Source organism: Dysidea avara, chromosome 12 (genome assembly GCF_963678975.1).
Source record: "Dysidea avara chromosome 12, odDysAvar1.4, whole genome shotgun sequence".
NCBI classification, from domain to species: domain Eukaryota; kingdom Metazoa; phylum Porifera; class Demospongiae; order Dictyoceratida; family Dysideidae; genus Dysidea; species Dysidea avara.
In genome coordinates, this window is record NC_089283.1 from 26,056,975 (window position 1) to 26,082,466 (window position 25,492).

At 41.4% G+C, this 25,492-nt stretch overlaps 3 protein-coding genes across 4 annotated transcripts in view; 2 read left to right on the forward strand and 1 right to left on the reverse strand.

Moving 5' to 3' along the window:
- Positions 1–62: 62 nt before the first annotated feature.
- LOC136240315 (uncharacterized) lies at positions 63–1,158 on the reverse strand. The gene has a single exon (XM_066031262.1). The coding sequence runs from the start codon at positions 1,083–1,085 to the stop codon at positions 183–185; it is 903 nt and encodes a 300-aa protein (XP_065887334.1). The 5' UTR covers positions 1,086–1,158; the 3' UTR covers positions 63–182.
- LOC136240311 (ras GTPase-activating protein 3-like) lies at positions 1,142–25,069 on the forward strand. The gene is made up of 24 exons (XM_066031258.1): positions 1,142–1,374; positions 1,614–1,731; positions 1,781–1,895; positions 1,944–2,036; positions 2,081–2,139; positions 2,191–2,283; positions 2,350–2,509; positions 2,556–2,759; positions 3,236–3,334; positions 3,385–3,549; positions 19,556–19,630; positions 19,677–19,800; positions 19,851–19,960; positions 20,015–20,083; positions 21,873–21,959; positions 22,009–22,079; positions 22,125–22,184; positions 22,230–22,276; positions 22,337–22,419; positions 22,472–22,545; positions 24,411–24,503; positions 24,549–24,596; positions 24,644–24,750; positions 24,801–25,069. Exons 1-24 carry the CDS (start codon positions 1,305–1,307, stop codon positions 24,989–24,991), a joined length of 2,415 nt encoding a protein of 804 aa, XP_065887330.1. The 5' UTR covers positions 1,142–1,304; the 3' UTR covers positions 24,992–25,069.
- LOC136240310 (cytosolic carboxypeptidase 2-like) overlaps positions 25,065–25,492 on the forward strand; it is a 34,293-nt gene continuing 33,865 nt past the window's right edge. For both annotated transcript variants that reach the window (XM_066031257.1, XM_066031255.1), the window contains exons 1-2: positions 25,065–25,215; positions 25,266–25,422. In XM_066031257.1, coding sequence (XP_065887329.1) covers positions 25,149–25,215; positions 25,266–25,422 — 224 coding nt within the window. In that variant the 5' untranslated portion in view covers positions 25,065–25,148. The remainder of the gene's footprint in view (positions 25,216–25,265; positions 25,423–25,492) is intronic.

The window sequence follows — 25,492 nt, forward strand, 5'->3', positions numbered from 1 at the left end:
AGCGGCACACTTCTTATACGTTATTAGCTACCTGTAAGCATTTATCCCCGCATGACTAATAATTGAAATTATGTAAGCGCCATATAAAAGTTTTCTGTAAATCACGTGACACTAATTACTCAGCAGGTGCCCCTCCCATTAAGAGGTTTAGAGCACTAGCGTCATTTAGGTGTCATAGTAAGTCATTTACAGTGTTCAAGTATCAATTCTATGGATGGCCTGTCAGATGGTGTTTGACTGGCATAATGTAACACAACTGTTCCATGACAATCTAACATGAAATCACCTCCCATTTGATGTGGATCATCGTCTCCTGTCATTTTATGTAACTGACGACCACACACCTTCTCTGCAGCATAGAAACATATCGTATCAGTACCCCAAACTCTCTTGATAGATAACTCTAACCCAAACATGTCGTACAGTCGTCTATCTGGATCACGGTAAACACCGAATGGACATTTGGTCTCCTCCTTCCATTTAGCTACATTAACAGCAGACCCATATGATATGACCACTGCTTTACAATTCTTGAGATCACCCTGTCTCTTGTAGACAGCTTCAACATGTTGTCGTCATGGTAATCAGGCTAGGTGACGTAGCAAGATCAACAACAAATATTTTTCATCGTGAACTAATCCAATATTAGTCTCTTTGTCTCCTTCATAAACAACTGTGTCTAGAGGTATCTTATTTGTGACCGCTAGCTTTTCATCACGCCTATTGACCACCACTTCCATGCGCACCAACAAAGAATTCCAACTTTCCTCACAAGCCAGAAAATCATCTACAGCTTCACGTACATCACTTTGCGAAAAACTGTCTTTAAGCAACTTATCCATCTCTTCTCTGTTAGTTACAGCTAGCTCTTGGAAACAACGCGCATACAGGCCGATTCCGTGCCCTAGTCGGCGGACTTTGACTTCCAAAAACTCGCGACAGTTTACAAAATTATTCCCGTCGAGTTCTTGGTCAAGTTGTTTAATCAGCTCTTCCAAATTGGCCACTAAATCGTTAACGACTGAAGCATAATTAACTGTTCTTCGCTTCTTGTTAGAAGGCTCTTCATGCTCTTCGGTCATCATGTGATCTAACAGTGCTTTAGTTCTGCAAGTACAGAACTAAAGCACTATGGTCTATGTGCTTTTATTAAGGCGAGGTCAATAAGGGGGCGTCTATTGGTTATGATTTGAGGAGGTGCCATAGATGGAAATTAGATGGACGGGCTGCTCGGTGCACTGCGCACAGGATAGTTGATAGATTTAATACTAGCGACGTGACCTTCAGATTACGAGTGACTCGTAATGGCGTTAGAAGTGGAGCGGAGTGCTGCAAATGTTGGACGCGTTGAAAAGACCATTCTCTTTCGTATCGGTAATGATCTATTCTTCTAATGTACATAAGTGCACAATTCTCCTCGCAGTACTCCATGTTTCAACTTACACAATTGCATGTATGCATTAGATTCAACTGTGTGGAGTGGAAGTACTGTGGAGGGGTGTAGGATATCTGATATACTTTGATCAGCTGCACACTACACGTACTACACATTCTGATAACCAGACCCAGTTACCATAGGGACGATGTAACTGGCTGTGTGGTACTTGTTTTAGGTGAAGTGAAGAACTTGTCGTCACCTCATGACCTTCGTAGTGGACGTGATGTGTATGTAGTAGCTGCCCTGGACCAAGAAGAAATATTCCGTACTGCCACAGTGGAGAGATCACTGAAGTAATTGTTATATTTGTTTGTTGTTATATCTTTAGTGATGACGTTTCAGTCCTTTTTATGGAGAGGAGTTCAATTTTGAGGTACCTCGAGACTTTCAGTTTCTATCATTTTATGTGTATGACTCGGACTGTTATGGACTACTACGAGATGTTAAGTTAGGAAAGGTCAGCAGCACAGCTCAACATAACAAACATAGAATGATATATACACAGGTACGATTCAAATGCTCCGACCTACAACTAATGGCTAATAGTACTGACATGTGGTATCCACTGCAACCTATAGATCACGACTCTGAAGTACAGGTCAGTTAGTCACTGTATGAGGGAGGGGTGTAGTTGTGTTGTAGGGTAAGATACATCTCCACCTCTCCATCGATCGTGATGACCAACAAACCATATCAATTGGGTGAGTGTGTTGATAGTACTAGTAGTAGTGAATGTCACATGTTGTTAATAGGATACTGGACTGTTGTTGTTTGGGTGCCTGTCTTGCTAGTGGCCATTCTGATCCGTACTGTCTTATCACGTTATTGTATCCGGATGGTGTTAGGTGTGTGTGCGTGTGCGTAGTGTGTGTGTGTGTGTTTGTGTGTAGTATGTCATTAATTTGTTGCAGGTCTGAAGCTAAACGCACTCAAGTAAAGAAGAAGACAATTGATCCTCAATTTAATGAATTCTTCACATTTACTGTGAGTACCTGCAACATGTCAGATGTCATCATACGAGTCAGCTTGTGGCATCAAAGTTTGTTAACGGACGATACATTTCTTGGCCAAGTACAAAGCTGCTTTAGTGTTGCTGTTGTCAAAGTGATGTTCCTAGGTAAACCTAGCACCAATGGAGATGGTACCTGGGGAGCTTTATGATGTGTGGGTGGCACTTGTTCCTAGGCAGGAAACACCAACCAGCCCAAGAGCTGAGATTGGCTCCATCAGACTAACACTGCAGTACAGGCAAAACTTTATCTACTCATCTGAAGTGTATGAACCATTGAAAGCACTTCTCTTTAGCTCTCTGAAGATGAAAGTTAGTGAATATACTGAAACCTGTTAATGTGGACACTTGGGTACACCAGACTCTTATTCAAGGCCCCAAACCATCTTAGTACATAAACTGACCTGGAAAATTAGTATGCTGTTGGTCCACAGGCGTCCATATTACACTGGTATCCAGGTGTCCATATTACACTGGTCCCAAGATCTCCATATTACACTGGTCCCAAGGTGTCCATATTACACTGGTCCCCAGGTCTCCATGTTACACTGGTCCCCAGGTGTCCATATTACACTGGTCTCCAGGTGTCCATGTTACACTGGTACCCAGGTGTCCATGTTATACTGGTCCCCAGTTGTCCATATTACACTGGTCCCCAGGTGTCCATATTACACTGGTCCCAAAGTGTCCATATTACACTGGTCCCAAGGTGTCCATATTACACTGGTCCCCAGGTGTCCATATTACACTGGTCCCAAAGTGTCCATATTACACTGTTATATTTATAGGATATTACATCATCTCCACTCTATCTGTTTGGTCAAGTTTGTCAGAACAGGAGTTTGGTGGCAAGCGTTCTTGTTAACATTTTCCTTAAGGATGGCCAGGTGTGTTTTGTGATTTTGCTGCTCAATTTTCATCTGCTGTTTTGGTTTAGATTGAAAAGTTGGTTGAAGCATTAGTGAGACACGAAGTAAAGAGCACAACGGATTGTAACACTCTTTTCCGTGGCAACTCTCTTGTTACCAAGGTTGTGGATGAGCTAATCAAGAAGATTAGTATGTCATACCTTCAGAGGACCCTTCAGTCAATCATTGATGAGGTAATTGTTAATTAATGAAACAGCATTTTCAATTACACAATTACACTTATTATAAATAAATAAGTGTATTGATGGTGTTTGTACAGACTCCAATGGATGAAGTTCATAATAACTAAAGTTGCCCCTAGCAACCTGAATTTTAAAATATTTGTAGGGGTAAATATATATAGTAAAATCTCCAAATTTTAAAAGGATAGCATATATAGGTCATGAGATATAACATTTTAAAGTTTGTCATTTTTCCACACATTGTCTATGAGATCAAGAGGGGGCAACAGTTGCCCCTTCTGGGCAATCACATAAATAATGTGTGGGAAAACAACAAATTCAATTAATGTCATTTCTCAATTTAACATTATTTGTAGCTGTGAATCTCACAATTAACCTCTCCAAATTTTAAAATGATGGAGTATATAAATCATGAGATGTGACATTTTGAAATTTGTGATTTTCTCATACATTATCCTTGTGATCGCCCAGAAGGGGCAACTGTCTCCCCCTCCCATAGATAATGTATGGGAAAACTGCAAACTTTAGAATGTCATATCTCATGACCTATACTACCCTTTTAAAAACTGGAGATGTTACTTTTGACATTCACACCTACAAAATAATGTAAATTCAGGTTGCTAGGGGCAACGGTTTAAAATTCCTTATTATGAAATTTCATCTATTGTTAGTCATACACCATCAATCTCTCTACATACCATACAAAATATGTTGATTAGATGGTATGGTAAACTGGCTATTGCTGCCCCAGGAGGATTTGCCTGTGCTAACTTCTACCACACCTGAGTAGCGCACAGGTGTCCCAGTGCTAGTTTACTGGGTAGGCGTTGCACAGCAGGTGAAGGATTTGCTTAGCGTGTGTGTGGGAGAAGGGGTCCATTGACTGCAACAACAGGTAATCACTGCTTGATCTGAGCCTGATACATATTTCAGGCTTGGGATGGAATTACATCTCTGGATAGTCTAACTCACACAATGCAACAAGCCACTAGGAATGTCATGAAAACACACAAAAGTTTGTAAACTAATAGCTCAGATCAGTACTACACTGTAGAGTAAACTAATAGCTCAGATCAGTACAACACTGTAGAGTAAACTAATAGCTCAGATCAGTACTACACTGTAGAGTAAACTAATAGCTCAGATCAGTACTACACTGTAGAGTAATAGTACTACTCCAGTGTGTTACCTCATGCTGCTGCAGATGGAGCACTGGAGATAATGCTCTCCAAAATTAAACCCCTCTTAACAATGGTACAAGCAGCTCTGGAAGGTGTGGGTTTATTAGAGTACTGTAAGTTATTTTTAGAGAAAGCATCTGCTAGTGGTACATTCTGTACATCAGGTATACGATCAATTATTACTGAGAGCTGCCATTTTGAGCTGCCATCTTGCAGTGATGACAGTCAGACATCTCACCAAATGTATCGCATCTCTGTCTTTGCTAGTAACTAAGGCCATTTAATTAATGCACACCTTACCCTTCCCATATAGCAATGCTCACAATGTAATACTATACGTATATCCTGTGAAAGCCATTCCATGACCACATTTTCAGTGACCAGAAGCATTAGTGATGATTCTTCCTGAGCACTGGTGTTTGTTTGGCAGCATTGAAATGTTGTTCCATGAGCTTAAAACATTCCTGGTCTGACCTACAGTCCACTTTGAGATGCACAGTATCATCCTTCTCTACCTGACTGATTTTTATCATGAGGCGCACTACCTTCCTAGTATATGGACTGCAAGCCTCTCTTAATGGACTCCTCTCCACTTTAATAGCAGTGCTTGCAAGCTCTCCAAGCCTTGTATCCATGGTATCCATATTTTGCTGGCATACCTTTAAATTGACAGGTCCTGAAGTCATCCAGGCAATACCCTCCTGAGGTGTTGCTCCATTATCCACTGCGGAACATCACCAGCTAGTGGCTAAATTAAAGGGGTAGAATACAGGCCATAGAGTACACCTTGTCCATGTATACTATTTATTTGTTTATTATCAATTTTGTCAAAAGACAGGATTGTACAAAAGGACAAGCCTGCAAACGTACTCCCCACAAACACATACACACAAACAATGACAGTACTAGGACTACAAGGACAAAACAAACAACAGTACAAAAACAATAAAAATCTTAAGATACACAACAAAAAATATCAAAAAAGAAAATGACGGAGGGCTGCATGGAATAAGGGTGACTTTTTAATCTGCAGGATGGCATGAGGTATGGTGTTCCATAAAAAACGGACTGTTTACAAAAGAATGAGTAATGAAAGGAATTAATAGAAGATGCAACAGGTCGAATTGAAAGAGGATGTGATCTCATTGGAACTTGAAAAAACTGAAAATGTTCACTAAATGGTAATGAGTTCCTGTGGTGGAGACTATCATAAATATTACAAATGGAGTAGTAGTTATGACGTTGAATAGAAGGCCAGTTTAACTCTTGAATACAGTTATCACAAGACTTGCTCCAACAATATGATGGAGGAATCCACCTGCTGTTGGAAGCCCAACAGGCAGCTCTTCTCTGTACGGATTCTAAAACATTAATGATTTTGGTAGTATGAGGATGTCAAATAGGACAGGCATACTCTAGCATAGGGCGGACTATGCATCTGTAAGCAGTAGATTTAACTGATGTAGAAGCATTATATAAAAGGTGACGAAGAAAGTTAAGCGATCTTGTAGCTTTGGTTGAAACGTATTTACAGTGTTCATTCCAATTGAGCTTTGAATCAACCAATACACCGAGGTAACGAACAACAGGGTGGTGTGAAATGACAGAATGATATGAAGGTAAAATTGGGAATGTTTGTTGGAAATCACAATGCTGTTACATTTGAGTGGATTCAGACGCAACAGCCACTTTTTTGCCCACTGAACTATGTTTGATAGGTCAAGCTGAAGCAACTTAACATCATCACGAGAGGATGTTTCCTTGTAGATCGTGACATCATCAGCAAATAGTTTGACTTTGCTGTGAGAAATAACAGTGGAAATGTCATTAATATAAAGTAAGAAAAGAAGAGGACCCAGGACTGAGCCTTGGGGTACAACTGAGGTAAATGGAAGCCATGAAGAAAACTGCCCATTAATGACAGCTTTCTGGCGCGACTATTTACCTTTAACCAACTCAAAACTTTGCCATTTATTCCAAGAGCTTCCAACTTCAACAGTATACAAGGATGGTAAACAGAATCAAAGACCTTCACTAGGTCTAAGAATACACAGTGAGTACTGTTATGGTGTTCAAGAGACTTGGCCCAATCATGAACTGCTTCCTATAGTAATAAAACAGTTGATCGTTTGTGCTGTAAACCAAACTGACAGTCATCAAGAAGATTGTGTTGCTCAAGAGCAGCAACAAGTTGGGATGGATGATCCTTTCCATAATTTTGACAATAACAGAAGTCAAGCTGATTGGGTGATAGTTACTTGCAATATGTTCGTCTCCTTTCCTGTGGACTGGAACAACATTAGTATCAACCCAGTCTGATGGTAGCCATCGACCCAGTCTGATGGTAGCCATCGACCCAGTCTGATGGTAGCCATCGACCCAGTCTGATGGTAGCCATCGACCCAGTCTGATGGTAGCCATCGACCCAGTCTGATGGTAGCCATCGACCCAGTCTGATGGTAGCCATCGACCCAGTCTGATGGTAGCCATCGACCCAGTCTGATGGTAGCCATCGACCCAGTCTGATGGTAGCCATCGATCCAGTCTGATGGTAGCCATCGACCCAGTCTGATGGTAGCCATCGACCCAGTCTGATGGTAGCCATCGACCCAGTCTGATGGTAGCCATCGACCCAGTCTGATGGTAGCCATCGACCCAGTCTGATGGTAGCCATCGACCCAGTCTGATGGTAGCCATCGACCCAGTCTGATGGTAGCCATCGACCCAGTCTGATGGTAGCCATCGATCCAGTCTGATGGTAGCCATCGACCCAGTCTGATGGTAGCCATCGACCCAGCCATCGACCCAGTCTGATGGTAGCCATCGACCCAGTCTGATGGTAGCCATCGACCCAGTCTGATGGTAGCCATCGACCCAGTCTGATGGTAGCCATCGACCCAGTCTGATGGTAGCCATCGACCCAGTCTGATGGTAGCCATCGACCCAGTCTGATGGTAGCCATCGACCCAGCCATCGACCCAGTCTGATGGTAGCCATCGTCCCAGTCTGATGGTAGCTTTCCAGGTAAGAGTGATAGCTGAAACAATTGAGCCAAAGAAGGTGCAATAAATTCAGCACCCAACTTCAGTAGACGCGATGGAAGCAAGTCTGGACCACAGGCCTTGTCACACTGTAAAGAAATTAACTCCTTGTACACATCCTTAGCAGTAAAATTAATAGATTCAATGATGGATGTGTGGATAGACAAAGATTCTCTCAACATTGCAATATCAGAACCATCATCAACAGTAAATACTGAACTAAAATAGGCATTAAATACCTCTGCCATGTTAGAGTCTTCAGTTATACTATCATTGTTGTGGAGCAAAGGTGGAATAAGTGAACGACTTCCTTTGAAGGAATTAAGCCATCTCCGATACTATTACAAGTACACAGAAAAATTTGGAATTTTCAAAACTAGAGTAGGGACCCATAGCACATCAATAAAAAGTTTTGAAACAAGCTGGAGTAGTGCACGATATTAAATCACAGTAAAACAATAAGAAGTGTTATATCCCTACTGTGCATTTACATTCCTACTCTGAAATGGCACTGCGCACCCAAGCTATATCAATTATCGTCTGAAAAGTGAAGTATCCATTACGTTTTGTTGTCAGCTATGTTCAACCCGTTACACAACAGTGCGGATCAAGAACTGTTCAAAAAGCACCTCTGGAATCAAAATAGCCACTATGAAAAACACGGACGATTTCCATTACAAAAGGAAGCCATCATGTGCTACCGCCAAATCAACACTTTTCGCTGTCAGCAAAGATGAATGGGACACAAAGGAGGACACTGGTAAGTCCATGGAGAATGCATTATACGTACTACGGTATGCCAAAGAGCACCTCTTTGGCTGAAGCAATGTTGAACAGCAAAAAAATCAAGCCCGTAGCCTTAGCCGTTATTGAGTTACACTTGTCATCAGTCAGTCAGTTACTTACTTACTCAGTCAGTCAGTCAGTCAGTAGAAAATTCCGTTAAAATTTTTTTTAATAAACTCCGTAGCAACTTGTTAAAAGAGTTCGGGTCAATCTGAAAGCTTGTTTGGGCTTAGTTTTACCTAACTAATACTGCCTCATCGTCGTCTGGGAAAATTGAGGCTGGATTTTGGATGATGTTATTTTGTGGGCCACGCCTACTCCTATGTTTTCCCATAACATGCCAAGTAGCCACCCCACTCCTGGAGCTACTGAAATGTTATGATATTTGTCTTGACCAGTTTTGATGATTTGCTCTGCACCTTTGACTCTTGACAAGTACTGCAAGAGGTACAACTAAAGTATGCCATTAACACTTTTATCCTTGGAAAATAAAAACACCATTTGTTTGCCATTTCTTCTTGGGGATAACTCGCTATTGGTCCACCTAGATCTTAATTTGGTGGGCGTGGTCACGAACAGGATCCGAATCGTGAGGTTGCAGATATCCAGCAAGTCTACCTCTTATAGTAGCGCCGGGACTGAAGCGCTTCTGAAATCCAGCTCTGAAATAATTCTGTGGTGTCTAAATATGTTGCTGAAAGAAACCGTTCATACGGAAAATTAATGCATCGATATGCTTTTGTTGGATGAAGAAGAAGACAAGCAGGATAAAAGAAAATACAAGGCTCAGAGGGCCTACACTCGTCGGAACCCCAAAAGGCACATCCCACTAGTGAGTTTATTATTGTGGCGTAAAATGGTGACCATGTGCTGCTTCGTTTGGCCTCTAGCTTTGTAACTGTGGTCAGTGAGGCAGTCAGTGAGACTAAAATTCGAGTTTTGGCGATTCTTTAAAATTCTATATGCAGTCACCCGTAAGTGTTTTGTTATATATTATGTAATATATGGACTAGTACTATTCCGTAAAGGTGATTTTCGTCACTTAAAATGTCTCTAGGATGATTTTTGAAGGTGGAATTTTGGGCGGCGTACAAAATTTTCGAGGGGATCCCTACTTAAATGGTACTACCGTACTGTCTGATAGACGCTGGCCATGAGGGCTCAACCCCCAGCCACTGACATACTTTAGATTAATGATTTTATGAATAGTAGCAAGAGTCTATAATTATGGACTCTTGATAGTAGCTATAAACTATTTTTCAATATTATGCATATTTCCTTTAAGTGCTAAATGTCAATTATGGTTTAATGATATTATAGTGATCCTAATGTACATTTCCAGATTCTCCAATTGAAGTAAAAAAAGCTAACTATTAATTTACAAGTTAGTCTTACTGTACATTATATGTTGTATGAATGTTCTATTAGAATGCATCTGACTGCTCTATTAGAGTATCTCTGTGTGATAGTATTATGAAGTGGTAACCCAAACAGCAGGGAGTGTTTTACTTAGCTACAACTTTAAAGATACGTAACAACGAACACTACAACATGGTTACAACCAATCATTACTGCACGCGACCTGCACGTGACTGTTTATAATTACATAATAGTATGTATAATTATACCGACGTCAATTCTTGATATCCTCCAGGGGAGGGCCAATAATTTCCTTGCTCCATTGAGATATTTTGTCCCTTGCTATGGTGGCGGAGCTTCTGATTGGTTGTTGCATCATTGATCGTGCAACTGCTTGACTTGCTACATCTCTTCTGGGCCTTCTAGAGATGTCAGGCTTCTCCTTTGACTCTTCATGATCAGAAGTAGTGTCACCCTTTCTGGTACCAGTACATTCATGTGCAGCGACTTCTAGAGGATGAAGACTTGTGATTGGACAATTTGTTCTCCCTGTACTTGTACGGATGTAAGCAGTACAAATGAGTCCATCATAGCTTTTGTCCATTCTTTCAATAACCGCTAGTCTCCACTTATTCCTTGGAACATCATCGTGTACTCAATAACTGCTAGTCTCCACTTATTCCTTGGAACATCATCGTGTACTCAATAACTGCTAGTCTCCACTTATTCCTTGGAACATCATCGTGTACTCAATAACTGCTAGTCTCCACTTATTCCTTGGAACATCATCGTGTACTCAATAACTGCTGGTCTCCACTTATTCCTTGGAACATCATCGTGTACTCAATAACTGCTAGTCTCCACTTATTCCTTGGAACATCATCGTGTACTCAATAACTGCTGGTCTCCACTTATTCCTTGGAACATCATCGTGTACTCAATAACTGCTAGTCTCCACTTATTCCTTGGAACATCATCGTGTACTCAATAACTGCTGGTCTCCACTTATTCCTTGGAACATCATCGTGTACTCAATAACTGCTGGTCTCCACTTATTCCTTGGAGCATCATCGTGAACTAAGACAACATCTCCAATCTTTACATTTTGATGGTTATTCCCAGTAGTAATGTGAAATTCATGGAATGAGGTCTAGTAGCCATTTATTTATTTTTTTATTTATTTATTAATGCTTTACAGCACAAGTGCTGAAGGTCTGTAGGACACCTGGTCCTACAGCCTGCTCAAAGACTTTAGCTACTTAGACTTTAACTACTTAAGGTGTGTTTGAAAAGTTGGAGAAAGGAGAAAAAATCCATGACTGGACCTAGGTAGCCTCGAACCTGCAGCCATCCGATTTACGCTCGAACGCTTACAGGAGTCTACCAGGTGGTCAGGATGTTTTCTCCTTCTTATTTTCATGTAATTATATCCATAGGAATTCTAGAGAGAGTAACTCATTATCTCTAAGTACCCCAAGTAGAACCAAATGGACACTAGTTTATTTATTAATGCTTTACAGCACAAGTGCTGAAGGTCTGTAGGACACCTGGTCCTACAGCCTGCTCAAAGACTTTAGCTACTTAGACTTTAACTACAAAATTTTTCCATCTAGTCCAAAATGCTGTAAAGGTTTAACCTGTACTTTGGCTCTCCTGGTAATCTCAGTTGGTGTGAACTTTTCCCCATAGCCTGGGTCATTCAGTTCATTCCCTTCAACTGGCATGTGTGGTAGTGTGACTATACATCTTCCATATAGAAGGTGAGCAGGAGTTAACGGATCAGGATCATCAAATTCTGATGAAACATAGATCAGTGGTCTGTTATTGAGGTGAGCCTCTATTTCAACAACTATTGTTTGCAGAGTAGATAGACTGACAAATGCTCTTCCTAAAAATTCTTTATAGCATGTTTTGGTTAGGCCAATAAGGCGTTCCCAAAGCCCCCCAAACCATGATCCACGTTTTGCCATATAACTTCTTGCCTGTCCAAAGATTCCTTGAGTGATATTGATTCAAACAATTGGATTAGTTCATCAGCTTCCAAGTGGTAAGTTGAGGCAATTATTGTATGGGGCAAAGACTTACAACCAACAAATCTTCTGAATGCCTCCAGGAAGGTTGCCTCTGTCAAGTCGGTTACTACCTCTAGATGTACTGCCCTCGTCGCAGCACAAGTAAAAAGACAGATATAAACTTTGTTCTCTACCATTTCCCTTTAAAAATTGTTAATTTAAAAATGAAGTAGGGATCTATGCAATAAAAAGTAGTGAAACAAGAGATGAACGATGGTATTACAGCATAGCTCGGTGGGAAAGTCCCTACTTTGGCATTTAGCAAAATTATAACTAATGTGTCAAAGTAGGGACTTTCCCATCAAGCTATGCTGTAATACCATCATTCATCTCTTGTTTCACTGCTTTTTATTGCATAGATCCCTAAAATGAACATTTTTTTAAAATACTAGGTTTTTGTTGTAGCACAGCTAGTTACAGTGTAACCTGTGAACTAGCTATTAAGTTACTGTACAGCTTATTATTTAAAGTACGTACTGTGCCAAAATTAGAGCACATAGGCCCGTAGTAGCGTGCATAGCTTACCTTTGATCATAGTAGCAGTGGCACTCAGAGATCTATGACTTGTCTCAGTATGATGGTCAGTGTTCTATTCACCCGGGCCGGAAGTTGTTCGAATGAACAGGCCATTTCAGTTGTCTGGAGTTTAGTCTCAACTAACAGGATGAAGTAATACAATTTCCACTCGAGTACTATCCAATCACTGATCTCCGTCCGGCACTAAGTGGCTGAGTCAGTGTGTTCAGAGGAACAAGCCGTCGAGTATCAGTCCGTCTATTAAGTAACATAACAAATCTCTTCGTCAATTGCAGTCCAGATGTTAGCAAAAGTCAAAGTGACAACTCAGCAGCCTTAATGTTCACGTGCAACACTTGAAATTATAAGCGCCCCACTCTTTATAAAAGGGGAAAGACAAGGGGCACGGAGCATACACTCATCGGAACCCCAAAGGCACATCCCACTGGTGAGTTTGTTGTTGTCGCGTAAAATGGTGACCGTGCGCTGCTTTGTATGGGCTCTAGGCTTGCGACTGTGGTTAGTGAGTGAGTGAGTGAGTGAGTCAAAATTTCAAGTTTTGGAGATTTAAAAAAATTCTATATCTGGTCACCGATAAGTGTTTTCTTGCTTTTAATGCTGTATTTCATGTTAGATGGACTAATATTATTCCATAAAGGTGATTTTGTGGCGTAAAATGTCTCTAGGATGATTTTTAAAGGCAGCATTTTAGGCAGCGCGCATCATTTTCGGGGGATCCCTACTTAAACAGTACTACTGTACTGTTTGATGTATAGCTCCAGTAAAATCCACTCCTGTGGTGGTAAAAGGTGGAGACTCTTGCACTTGTGATTTTAGCAATGGTGGAGGATCTGGGGCCTTGTATGCTACACCTGAAAGTTTCCTGCAAATGACACACTGCCTTATGACCTTCTTAACACACTGTCTTGCAGCAGGAATCCAGTACCATTGACGGATTGCAGTGACGGTGCTGTTTATTCCTAACCCTAACCCTACCCTAATGGATGATTTCAAAGCAACAAATATGGAAATCTTGTCAGTTCACTTACAGGAGCATTACGTATCCTGCCACCATAATGAATAACTTTGTTGTCATGCAGAAATAAACGAAGTTGACGTACCAGAATCAAACGAGAAGTTGATTTGGCAGTTAAATTAGCAATTTCCTCATAGTAAACTTGCTGTTGACTGTGATGAGTCCATTTAATCTGAGCATCACCATATTCTTGTGGTGTAATTGGACCTGACTTCCTTGAAACAGATGAGGATGATTGTGCATTTGTAAATAAATCTTAATGCATAAGCCGTAACACCAAGTAGCTTGTCCAAGCTATTGTAATCAACAATGTTTATTATACAATGTAAACCAAATTCTGGAGGCTGTGCTCCCTTGGAGTAGCCACATTCCTGCTTGTCTTCACCATCATCTACTTGTAGATGCAGCACTTCAAAATGATTCCAAACTGGCCATTGGTAGGATTACCAAGCCAAACTGGCCATTGGTAGGATTACCAAGCCAAACTGGGCCATTGGTAGGATTACCAAGCCAAACTGGCCATTGGTAGGATTACCAAGTCAAACTGGCCATTGGTAGGATTACCAAGTCAAAACTGACCATTGGTAGGATTACCAAGTCAAACTGGCCATTGGTAGGATTACCAAGTCAAACTGGCCATTGGTAGGATTACCAAGTCAAACTGACCATTGGTAGGATTACCAAGTCAAACTGGCCATTGGTAGGATTACCAAGCCAAACTGGGCCATACCTTCACATATTGGAATCCACAAATGATTCTGCACTAATTCCTTTGGTGAGCAAATCTGCAGGATTGTCTGCAGTTGGACAATACTTCCACATTGTAGCTGGAAATGATTCAGTGATTTCTGACACACGGCTTGCCACGAAGGGCTTAAGTTTCTTCTAACTGTTGACCCAGTGAAGAACGATTTGACTGTCACTCCACAATTGTATGTTTGAACAGTCTAGTAAGGGCACCATTGAAGACTGGATAAATGTAGTTAGCCTTGTAGCAACAACAGCTGCCGTAAGCTCTAGCCTAGGTGAAGTTTGTGTCTTAAGTGGTGCTACACGGGTTCTGGCCATGACAAACGCTGATTGTTCATCTTCACAAAAATAAGCAACAGCCCCGTAAGCCTTAACACTAGCATCAGCATATAATATTGGTTTAGCAATACCTGATGTCATGAAGTAACATCTGGCAACACCACCTTGGAGGACTCATCTATATCTCTGGCTGTATTTTGCCATCTAATCCTGTAAGGCTCATCAAGGGGTTCATCCCACTTGATCTTCTGTTGCCAGAGCTCTTGCATCAGTATCTTGGCTTGCACTGTCACTGGGGTAAGGAATCCAAGAGGATCATACAACTTTGCAGAGTGCTGTAGTACTTCTCGTTTAGTGGTGACTGAAGGATCTGATGAGATAATGACCTTCGAAGCAAATGTGATTGTGTCAGTTCAAGTGTTCCAGCATAATCCCAGTGTATTGACTGTTAGGTTCTTGTCAACTACATCATCGCTTGTAGCTATGGATTGAATTTGTTTACTGTTAGATGCCAACGATTGCAGATTAAACTTTGCCTCTAGCATCATTGATCTGGCCTCTAAGTAATGCTTGACAGCTTGTGTCTCTCCATCGGCTCCAGAAATGATATTATCCACATACAAATTGTTCTTCATGTCTGTAGCTACAGGTGATCGGAACTCCTTCAGGTGACAGTGTAGAGTTGTACTCAACATAAAAGGGGAGCTCACTGATCCAAAAGGAACTGACTTGGAACGATACGTTTGAAACTCACTCTCTGGATTACTTGAATCAGACAACTAGTGTAATCCCTGTCACCTTCACCCAGCCTTACATGTAAGAATGCCTTTTCAATGTCAGTTGACAGGCCAATCACATGAAAACGAAAACAATAGCATAATTATACAAATATCGTCCTGGTAAGGAGGACCAACCATGAGACAATCATTTAAACTGGGATAGTACTTTGACTGACGACAGCTGCAGTCATAGACAATTCTTATAGGAGTGGTTGAAGAATCTTTCTGGACAGCATGGTATGGAATGTAATGAACGTTACCAGTGTAAGAAGTGGGTACTTTCTTGATAAAACTATACTTCTCTTGTTCAGAAATAATATTACTATATATCTCCAACAGCTTGGGTGTTTTTTTAAGCCTACGAGCCAGTAACCGGGTTCATCTTTCACAGATGGCATAGTTGGTTGGAAGAGGAGTATGATCAGCTTTCCATGGGAACTTTGCTTTGTATGCACCATCTGGATCACGTGTTATTGATGAGCTTTGATATTGAGTTACAAAATCTGAATTCCAATCTTTGGGAGTTTTTCCTTCAAAGCCAGTTGACTCCATGGTCCAGAAGCTCACTGGAGATTGTTTGTTTTCCTTGGATTGAGCAGAAACCTGAAAAACACCATTGTTGCAAACATCAGCCTGGCTTGTTGGTAGAGGTCCTGAAAGGAGGTAGTCTAGTTTTGATTCCATGGCTGTTGGACCATTTCCTCAAATGATGTGATTTCCAACAAAATTCCAGTAATGGTCAGCACCAATTAGTAAGGAATTTCAAAGTTGTCTTCTCTAGAAATGGGGTGTGCCAGTGTGATATGTACCTTGTAAGTATGGAATGGCCTTGATGCAGGTATGAAATGAGATGTGAAGTGGTGTTGCTATGTTTGGAACAACTAGTCCTGTTACTGGTATACTAGTCCTGTTACTGGTATACTAGTCCTGTTAATAGTATACTAGTCCTGTTACTAGTATACTAGTCCTGTTACTGGTATACTAGTCCTGTTACTAGTATACTAGTCCTGTTACTGGTATTGTCACCATTTCAAGCTACCACATCTACGACTACTGTACTCAACTGCTTGCTAATGGCTGATTCTGCTCCAAACGATGATATGTTGATATTCTCTATGCTATGGGGGCACAATTGTAACTGATCAGCTAACTTCTGGGAAATGAAAGACCTTTGTGCACCCTCATCAAACAAAATATTAGCCTTTGTGCATCTGTTACCTGTACTGACAGTGGCAATGGCAGTCTTCAATAGACATGTAACTGGTAAATTGACATTATGAATGGTACCCACGTGAGTGGATAATGTGCCTTCGCTACCTTGTACCACTTGTAGTGTGTCTTTAGCTGTAGCTGCACCATTCTGGTTGGTATCAGTTGACCCACTTGTATTGTCTTTACCACCACTGAAACTGGCGTGACAGAGGCTACTGTGGTGTCTGTGTTTGCATGTTTTACATGATTTGCACTCAGACACCTTGTGGGGTGCAAAACAATAAAAACAAAGCCTTTCTTTCTTAACAACTTCCAGGTGTTTGTTTGGATCAGTGACCATGTTAGCTGTGTGTGCACCCTTGCAGTAAATACATTCAAGTTTCTTAACTGGTGAAAAAGAAGTACCTCTGTGATCCCTGGAGTGATGTTTTTGCTTCTTGTGCCAGTAAAGAAGGAGGTGTCCCTGCTCTAGAATTTTGATCTCCTTTAGCAAAGCTTCTCTCAGTTCATTGATAGTCCACTCTACTCCCATGCCATATTACGCTTGATCTCAATTGGAAATTTTCCCAAAACCATCAGTACTAGCAGAGCACCGTAAGATTTTTGTGTCACTGCTAATGAAGACAGTCCTCTAATGTGGCTCTCAATATAATCGTAGAGATTTCTAAGATCCTCAACATTGTTCCTCAGTGTAGATAAATTCATTAGTGCTTGCTTATGAGCATCGACAATCTTTGGTGTTTGCCCAAATCTCTCCTTCAGTATAGCAACAGAGTGATTGTAGTTAGCATCGGTAAGTGGGAAACCTGCCACAGCTCTGGCAGCTTCTCCTTGGAGTTGGGCTCTCACATAGCTGAATTTTTGTACTCCTGATAGAGTAGGACTTGAGTCCACAGCCACACTAAAGCAGTCCCAGAATGTTTGCCAGCTCAGTGGTTCACCAGTGAAGGTCGGTAGCCTTAGCTTAGGAAGACCTAACCCTAACCCTCACCTGTGTTAGCTTAGGAAGACGACTGACACTACTCTGACTAGTAATATTGCCATGACTGCTACTACTTGGGAGCTGACTCTGAGCATCCTGGGGTGGGTGAACTAGTGGCATAAACGGTGTAGCTGTAGCGCTCAAACTAGAACTCTGATGTGAATTCCCGCCGAGGGGTGTGGCTCTGTAGTAACTTCAGAATGCTTCTGCTTCTTCAGAAAGTGTTTTATTTGTTATGTTCTTTCAAGAATTGTATCCTGAATGTCCTGTGCTTCGTAGACTTCAGTCTCGACTTCGTCTGGGTTCTCTATGACTTCTGCAATCTTGACATCCAGCTCTCGAAGAGTTTCTCCCTTATGTGACAGTTTCTCTAGAGATGTGCACAGAACAGCAATTTGGGAGTCATCTAAAGCTTTACTGGAGTCAAGGAGTTCGTCTGTTTTCTGATTGTGGTGTGACTGGTAAGCCTTACGAGATGCCCGTAAATGTTTCAAGTCCTCGGCCATTCGTTGAACAAATTACTGTGTAAAAGAGACACACAAATACAACTTTCTATGAAAGGTTTGCTTGCCTTCTGAGGTACCGTTCTCCCTCCAAATTCCATGGTACCACAGCTTTATTGTAACGGGTTACAAAGGTAGGCATAGCTAGCCGTAAGGCGAAGCGAATCCTGGTCACTTGTGTGATAGTATTATGAAGTGGTAACCCAAACAACTAAGCAGAGAGTGTTTTACTTACGTAGCTACAACTTTAAAGATACATAACAACGAACACTACAACATGGTTACAACCAATCATATTACTGCACGCGACCTGCACATGACTGTTTATAATTACGTAATAGTCTGTACAATTATACCGACGTCAATTCTCGACAATCTTGATCTTTAAATAGTTTTTCAATACACAATCTATAGTTCTTTAAGGAATCAATGTAAATTTTCGTAGCTATACTGCCCGGCCTTTCCCATTTAGTATCTAAGATAGTCTGGTGTTCCTGCTGCAATCCCACAAGTCAAAATTTCAGAAGGTGTTTCCAGAACACCTGGAAGCCCCCATAAATACGTGCCTGTTAACAATTGCAGTTTGTTCTGAAACTACTTACACCACACCTCCTTTCCGTTTGTGTTGAACTTCCTGCAGAACTTTGTTGACTTTCAGGAGGGGGATTATGGGTATGCCCAGGAGGCAGGTCAATGCATGGCACCGCTCGCACTAGTGATCGGATGTGCAATCCATACCTGGAAAGATCTAGGAATAAACACTGGTGTTAATTCGTTGGCATACCTAAGTTGGTTGTCCTGCTACTCCTTGCTGAAAGTACAGTAGACATTCCATGACCATCAACAGAGCTTTCTTGCATATGATGCCATGTCATATGATGTCATGTCATATGATGCCATGTCATGGATGTAGTATGTTCTCAAGTCTGCTGCCCTGACTACCTGGAATTGGGTACTGTGGGTCGGCTTGATCACATGACCTGCTGGTGCATTGGGTACCGTGGGTCGGCTTGATCACATGACCTGCTGGTCCCTCTTGTTGGCAAAAATTGACATATCATGCTAAAATTTGTCCATTGTATCTCTGGTCCTCAGGTCCTCAGGGTGTTGTCCCACTCCTTAATCTGACACATAAATCTGGTAAAAGATCATATGTTAGTCTGTAACAGTGATGTGTTATCACCTTGAGGCCTCCTGCACTCTATGGGTTGTGCTCTTCATAAGTTGCTGCTTGTTGTACTGATTGCTGTTGAGTTGCTACTCACAGGCTGTCTTGGGTTTGTGACGCTGGTGGTCATGATGTTCACTCCCACACTTATCAACAATGGAGTTTGTGGCATATGTCTCAGAACACCACTTGCATAGCCTTACAGAGGGACAGAAAATTATTTAACACACACTACACACACACGCACACGCACACACACACACACACACACACACACACACACACTTTCTAATGTATTGTTGGTATGTTTATGTGCTTGTTTGTTGACTACAGATATTTGAGGCTCGGAAGAATTGCGAGGTTGATCCCAGTAAACTAGTGGAGGGTGATAACCTTGAAATGAATCTTGTGAGTGCTCTACAATGTTGAGCTGATTCCTCACCGTGTTGTTTAGACGACTTTATTATTCTATGTGGAGAGGATATTTAGTGCCATTACAGCATCTAGTGTGTCTTGTCCTCGTCTGATGTGTCGCATATTCAGCATCATACGTCAAGCAGCTGTAGACCAGTTTCCAGGTCAGTTTTGAGTACTAGTGACTGGCAGCTGAAGTGTGTGTCTGGTGTAGATCAAGCTAATGTGGTCCAGTACACTGCGGTCAGTGCCTTTGTGTTCCTGAGGTTGTTTGCTCCAGCAATATTAAACCCTAAACTGTTTGGGCTGCGGCCGGAATATGCTGTAAGTTTATCAAGTGTTACGTACAGAGTGATAAGTATCCTTACTGTGGTGTAGAACGTGACAGTGGCTAGAACGTTGACCCTCATCTCCAAGACTCTACAGAATCTTGCTAACATCTCTCAAGTACTCACACACACACACACACACACACACACACACACACACACACACACACACACACACACACACACACACACACACACACACACACACACACACACACACACACTACACACACACTACACACACACACTACACACACACACACACACACACACACACTACACACTACACACACACACACACACACACACACACACTACACACTACACACACACACACTACACACACACACACTACACACACTACACACGCACACGCACACACACCACACACACACACACACACCACACACATACACACACACGCACACACACACACACACACTACACACACACTACACACACTACACACACACACACTACACACACACACACACTACACACACACGCACTACACACACACACACCACACACTACACACACACACTACACACACTACACACGCACACACACACACACTACACACACACACACTACACACACACACACACACACTACACATACACTACACACACACACACACACACACCACACACACACACACACACACACACACACACACACACACTACACACACACTACACACACACACACACACACACTGCACACACACACACACACACTACACATACACTACACACACACACACACACACACACACCACACACACACACACACACACACACACACACACACACACACACACACACACACACACACACACACACACACACACACACACACACACACACACACACACACACACACACACACTACACACACACACTACACACACACACTACACACACACACACACTACACACACACACACACTACACACACACACTACACACACACACTACACACACACACACACTACACACACACACACACACACACACTACACACACACACTACACACACACACACACTACACACACACTACACACACACTACACACACACACACACACACACACACACACACACACACTACACACACACACTACACACACACACACTACACACACACACACAACATACACACACACTACACACACACTACACACACACACACACACACACACACACACACACACACACACACAACACACACACACGCTGCACATACACACGCACACATACACTACACACACGCACGCACACACTACACACACACACACTACACACATACACTACACGCGCACACACACAACATGCACACACGCTACGCACACACACACACACGCACGCACACACAACATACACACATGCGCACATGCTACACACACTCGCACACACACACACACACATACTACCCTATATGTAAAAATTTTTGAGGTGGAAAATTTCGTAGATCACCTTTCACCTACGAAAAGTTTCCTCCGGATCCAGCAATTATGCTAATAATTAGCTATAGTAACTGTCTAGCTATGAAAGATTTCCTTCGAATCTACCTCAAAACTTTTTACGTATATGGTACACTACCCACACACACGCACACACGCACACACACACACACACACACACACACACACACACACACACACACACTACACTACACTACACGCACACACACACTACACTACGCACACTACACACACACACACTACACACACACACTACACTACACACACACACACACACACACACACACACACTACACTACACACACACACTACACTACACACACACACACTACACATACACACCACACACACACACACAACACACACACACACTACACACACACACACATATATGTATACAATACAAATGTATTTTCTGCAGAAATCTGGTTCAATGAGGAAGGAGCCATTCATGTTGATGGTATATGATAAAGTAGCTGATGATCATCACCACAAAACCATCAAATTAGTTAGTACATTGTCCATATTGTGTTGTTATAGTTACAGTGTTCCATTAGTACCTCAGTAAAGTGTCCGATCCCCTAGGAGGGGAAGCTGATGATGCTCGGGACACTGTTCACCGGGAGGGGTTAGTGGGCGACCATCTTGTACTGCCTCATATGATCTCATACAGGTATATGGTGAAGAGAGGTCAAGCTAGGAAAAAGTTTGGATTAAAGAATTTCAAGACTAGGTAAATAGCTACATGTGTTATGCTATTGTTACTATTTGTTTGAAGATACTTTGTGCTAACAAATAATGAATTGACCTATGCTAAGGAAAAAGGTGGGTGCTTACTTTGTACTAGTCACTTATTAAAACATGTGACTTGTAACTGAACTACAGGGGATAAGCCACTTTGTTTTATCCCAATAAAAGAAATTCAAGCAATCGAGAGAGTGGATGAGGAGGCATTTGGAATGAAATTTGTACGTATCATTAGTAATTTCTAGTAATCTATTGCACACTAATTGTGTTTAGATGATGCAGGTGGTCCAAGAGGGAGGTAGGATACTCTATTTAAAAGCCAAGAACACAGTGGAACTGATGGAGTGGTAAGAACAAATACAAATATGGAAATGTTTGTGCAATAATCAGAAGTTGTTAATGTCATGACAACCCATGAAAGTTTGCTGAGATGAATATTGGTGGTGGATAGTATACAATTGTTCACAAAAGGGGTCCATTTATTTATTTATTATTAAGGCATTAGATGGTATTACAACTAAGCTCGTTGGGAAGTCCCTACTTTGGCAACTAATGTGCCAAAGTAGGGATTTTCCCATCGAGCCATGCTGTAATAATACCATCATTCATCTCTTGTTTCACTACTTTTTATTGCATAGAATCCCATTTTTAGATTTAAAAAATACTAGTTATTATGCAGGTCGGTAGCTAATGGCATAATTTTGAGTGTATTGTAGCTATGTCCATCAAGAGTAAGGTAATGCTGCTTACTGTTGCGCATTTCAATATTGCAGATCACGATCTCAACAATAGTCTGTTGTTTTGGCTCCCATTGGCAAATGGAATCTCTTATAATTCACTTGTGTAACAAGATTAGCAGCTACAACAAGATGTAGCTGCTGCTAAAAGACCTTACAACTACAACAGTAATACACAACTCATGAAAATTATTCTTCTCTACTGTCAAACAAATGCTGTACAGTTGTTTATGAAACTCTATTTTAGTTAGAATTTTCATTTACAAAGTAAAAATTAAGTGAGGTGATCAGCTGTGATAGCAGCGGTTCAGTGGTTAAGGATTTGGGTGTTCAGTATGGAGGTCTCTGGTTCAAACACTGGTAAGTTTTTAAACATTTTTCCTGCACCTTTTTTACCCCGTGGTGACTGTTCTATTAGAGTATTTCGACCCTGCGATTTACAGTTGTTTGGTTTTTGCCTTGTAACTCTATAGCTGTCAATGTGATTTATTTTAAACCACAAAAAGTTTGAGCTATGATGGTTAACCTATATGCATACCGACTTTTAAGTTATTCCCATAAGCGGTTTACTCTGTAGGCGTGACAACAAGTCAACCTTTTTTAATGCAAATAATCGTCCATAGCTCTATGACTATTAATCAGACTCACACCAAACATGGTACATGATTTTGCTGCAATACGTTCTTAAAGTATACCAAAGTTCAAGAAAATCGAGGTACAGATTTGCATTTTATAATGGTTTTTGTAAAGTGTACGAAAGAATGTGGCTCCTCTGGTGCATGCCTAGACTGCATGTTGCTGGGGGTAAAGTCACTACTGGGTCTGGGATTATTTCTGCATTCTTCAACATCTCAGTTACATGTTTCAGACTCCCTGTATTCACAGGCTTTAGCCTTCTCACAGGGGATAGCATTTAATAAAAAAGAATAATCTAAGCCCCTTAGCCCCCTAAGTGAAGGGAAAAAACAAAGAAATTAAGTCAATTTTTGAAGGCTTATATTTCACAATTGTGTTAGGCAATCTTGCTCAAATTTGGTGTGTGTGGTCCTGAAGGTGGAGGGCATTTGCAGTACAAAAAATGATGCCAATTTGAGAAGGAAGCACGGAGCTATGTATGTGTGAAAATCGCTTTTTGTTTCTTCCTGTAAGTATACTCATGTTGTGGCTCACTGGGTTTCTTGGCTGCATGACACACCACCGTGTGTCTTGATTCCTTCCATCCCAGATAAAACGTGTTCTTGTGCTATTGACACAAAGAGGTACACATCCAGGATCAACCACATCCATGGCTTTAGTTGATAAGAAAAGTGTTATCCTTCCAGAAACATGTGACTTATGAGCAATATCTTATCTCCCTACTGTACTGCAGTCTATTGCACACATCAAGAATGAGTTTTGTTAACAAGTATAGAGAGATGGATGACATTTTGTGTCGTCCATAAGAAGGTTACATCATACGTAACTCTTGTTACTAGGTTGGCCATTTTACTGTGGGTCACTAATTGTACCCACTACACCAAGATCAACACGTATCATAGTGGAGCGTATTTGGCAGGAAATTGGACATGGTAAGAAAGTGTGGTCAGTCATATAATAATTTGTCACCTTTTTAGTTGCCATGACCTTGCGGAGAGTGCCCCAGGCTGTAAACCAATCAGTTTGTAAGTAGTTATATAGTGCTTGTTACCATGGTTACACAATGTGACAGAGCATGTCAGTTATTAAGCAGAAGAACTGAGATTGATCAAGAAAGAGAACTAAACACACTTTGTACCATGTTATTTAGTGAGAAGAGCAAACTAGAGAAAATGAAAAGTACTACACCACCATATATGGCTATAGGTTGTTGACATAATTGTTATTAGGTGAGGCTGAGGAACAGGCTAGAGTTACTAATGAGATAACAGAACATCTTCACATCTTATGTGAACTAACAGTATTCCTGTCTAATATGGAAGTGATGGTGGGCGCTAGTAAGGAACAATGTCGGTTATCATTTGGGACTAAGCAAATGCCATTGGAATGTTCCCCTGTTGATGCATGTGTTATTAAATGATAAAGGTGTTTCTTTATGTATATTATATATTTAATGGTTTATATTTTTAATGAATAAAATAAAAAGTGCAGTATTTAGCGCGTTATTTGATTGCGTGTATTTGGATAATTAACACGGGGAATTCATCAAATAAACGTAATGAAGTGAAGATGCGTCAATGGCGAATCCTGCAGAGCTTCTGGTTAACAACAAAGAAACAGCCGAGCAGAGGAAATTAAAGAGAGGTGCGTATCATAAAGTGTGTACAGTAATTGTAGCTAGTTGGCGCCTGCAGGCGGGGCGATCAGAGATGAAGACTTAAAGAAGACTACACAACTAATTTATCATTATCACGAGGGGGAAGAGTTCCACACGTTATGTGAACCACGTGATTTGTACCATCAACGACAATGGCCAGCACACGATAAACACACCTCCAACCTGCCCATGTGGTACGTGCCGTACTTGTTTAATTTGTAGCGCTGGAAACTTTGCTATTACCACAAACTGCTGAGGTGTACC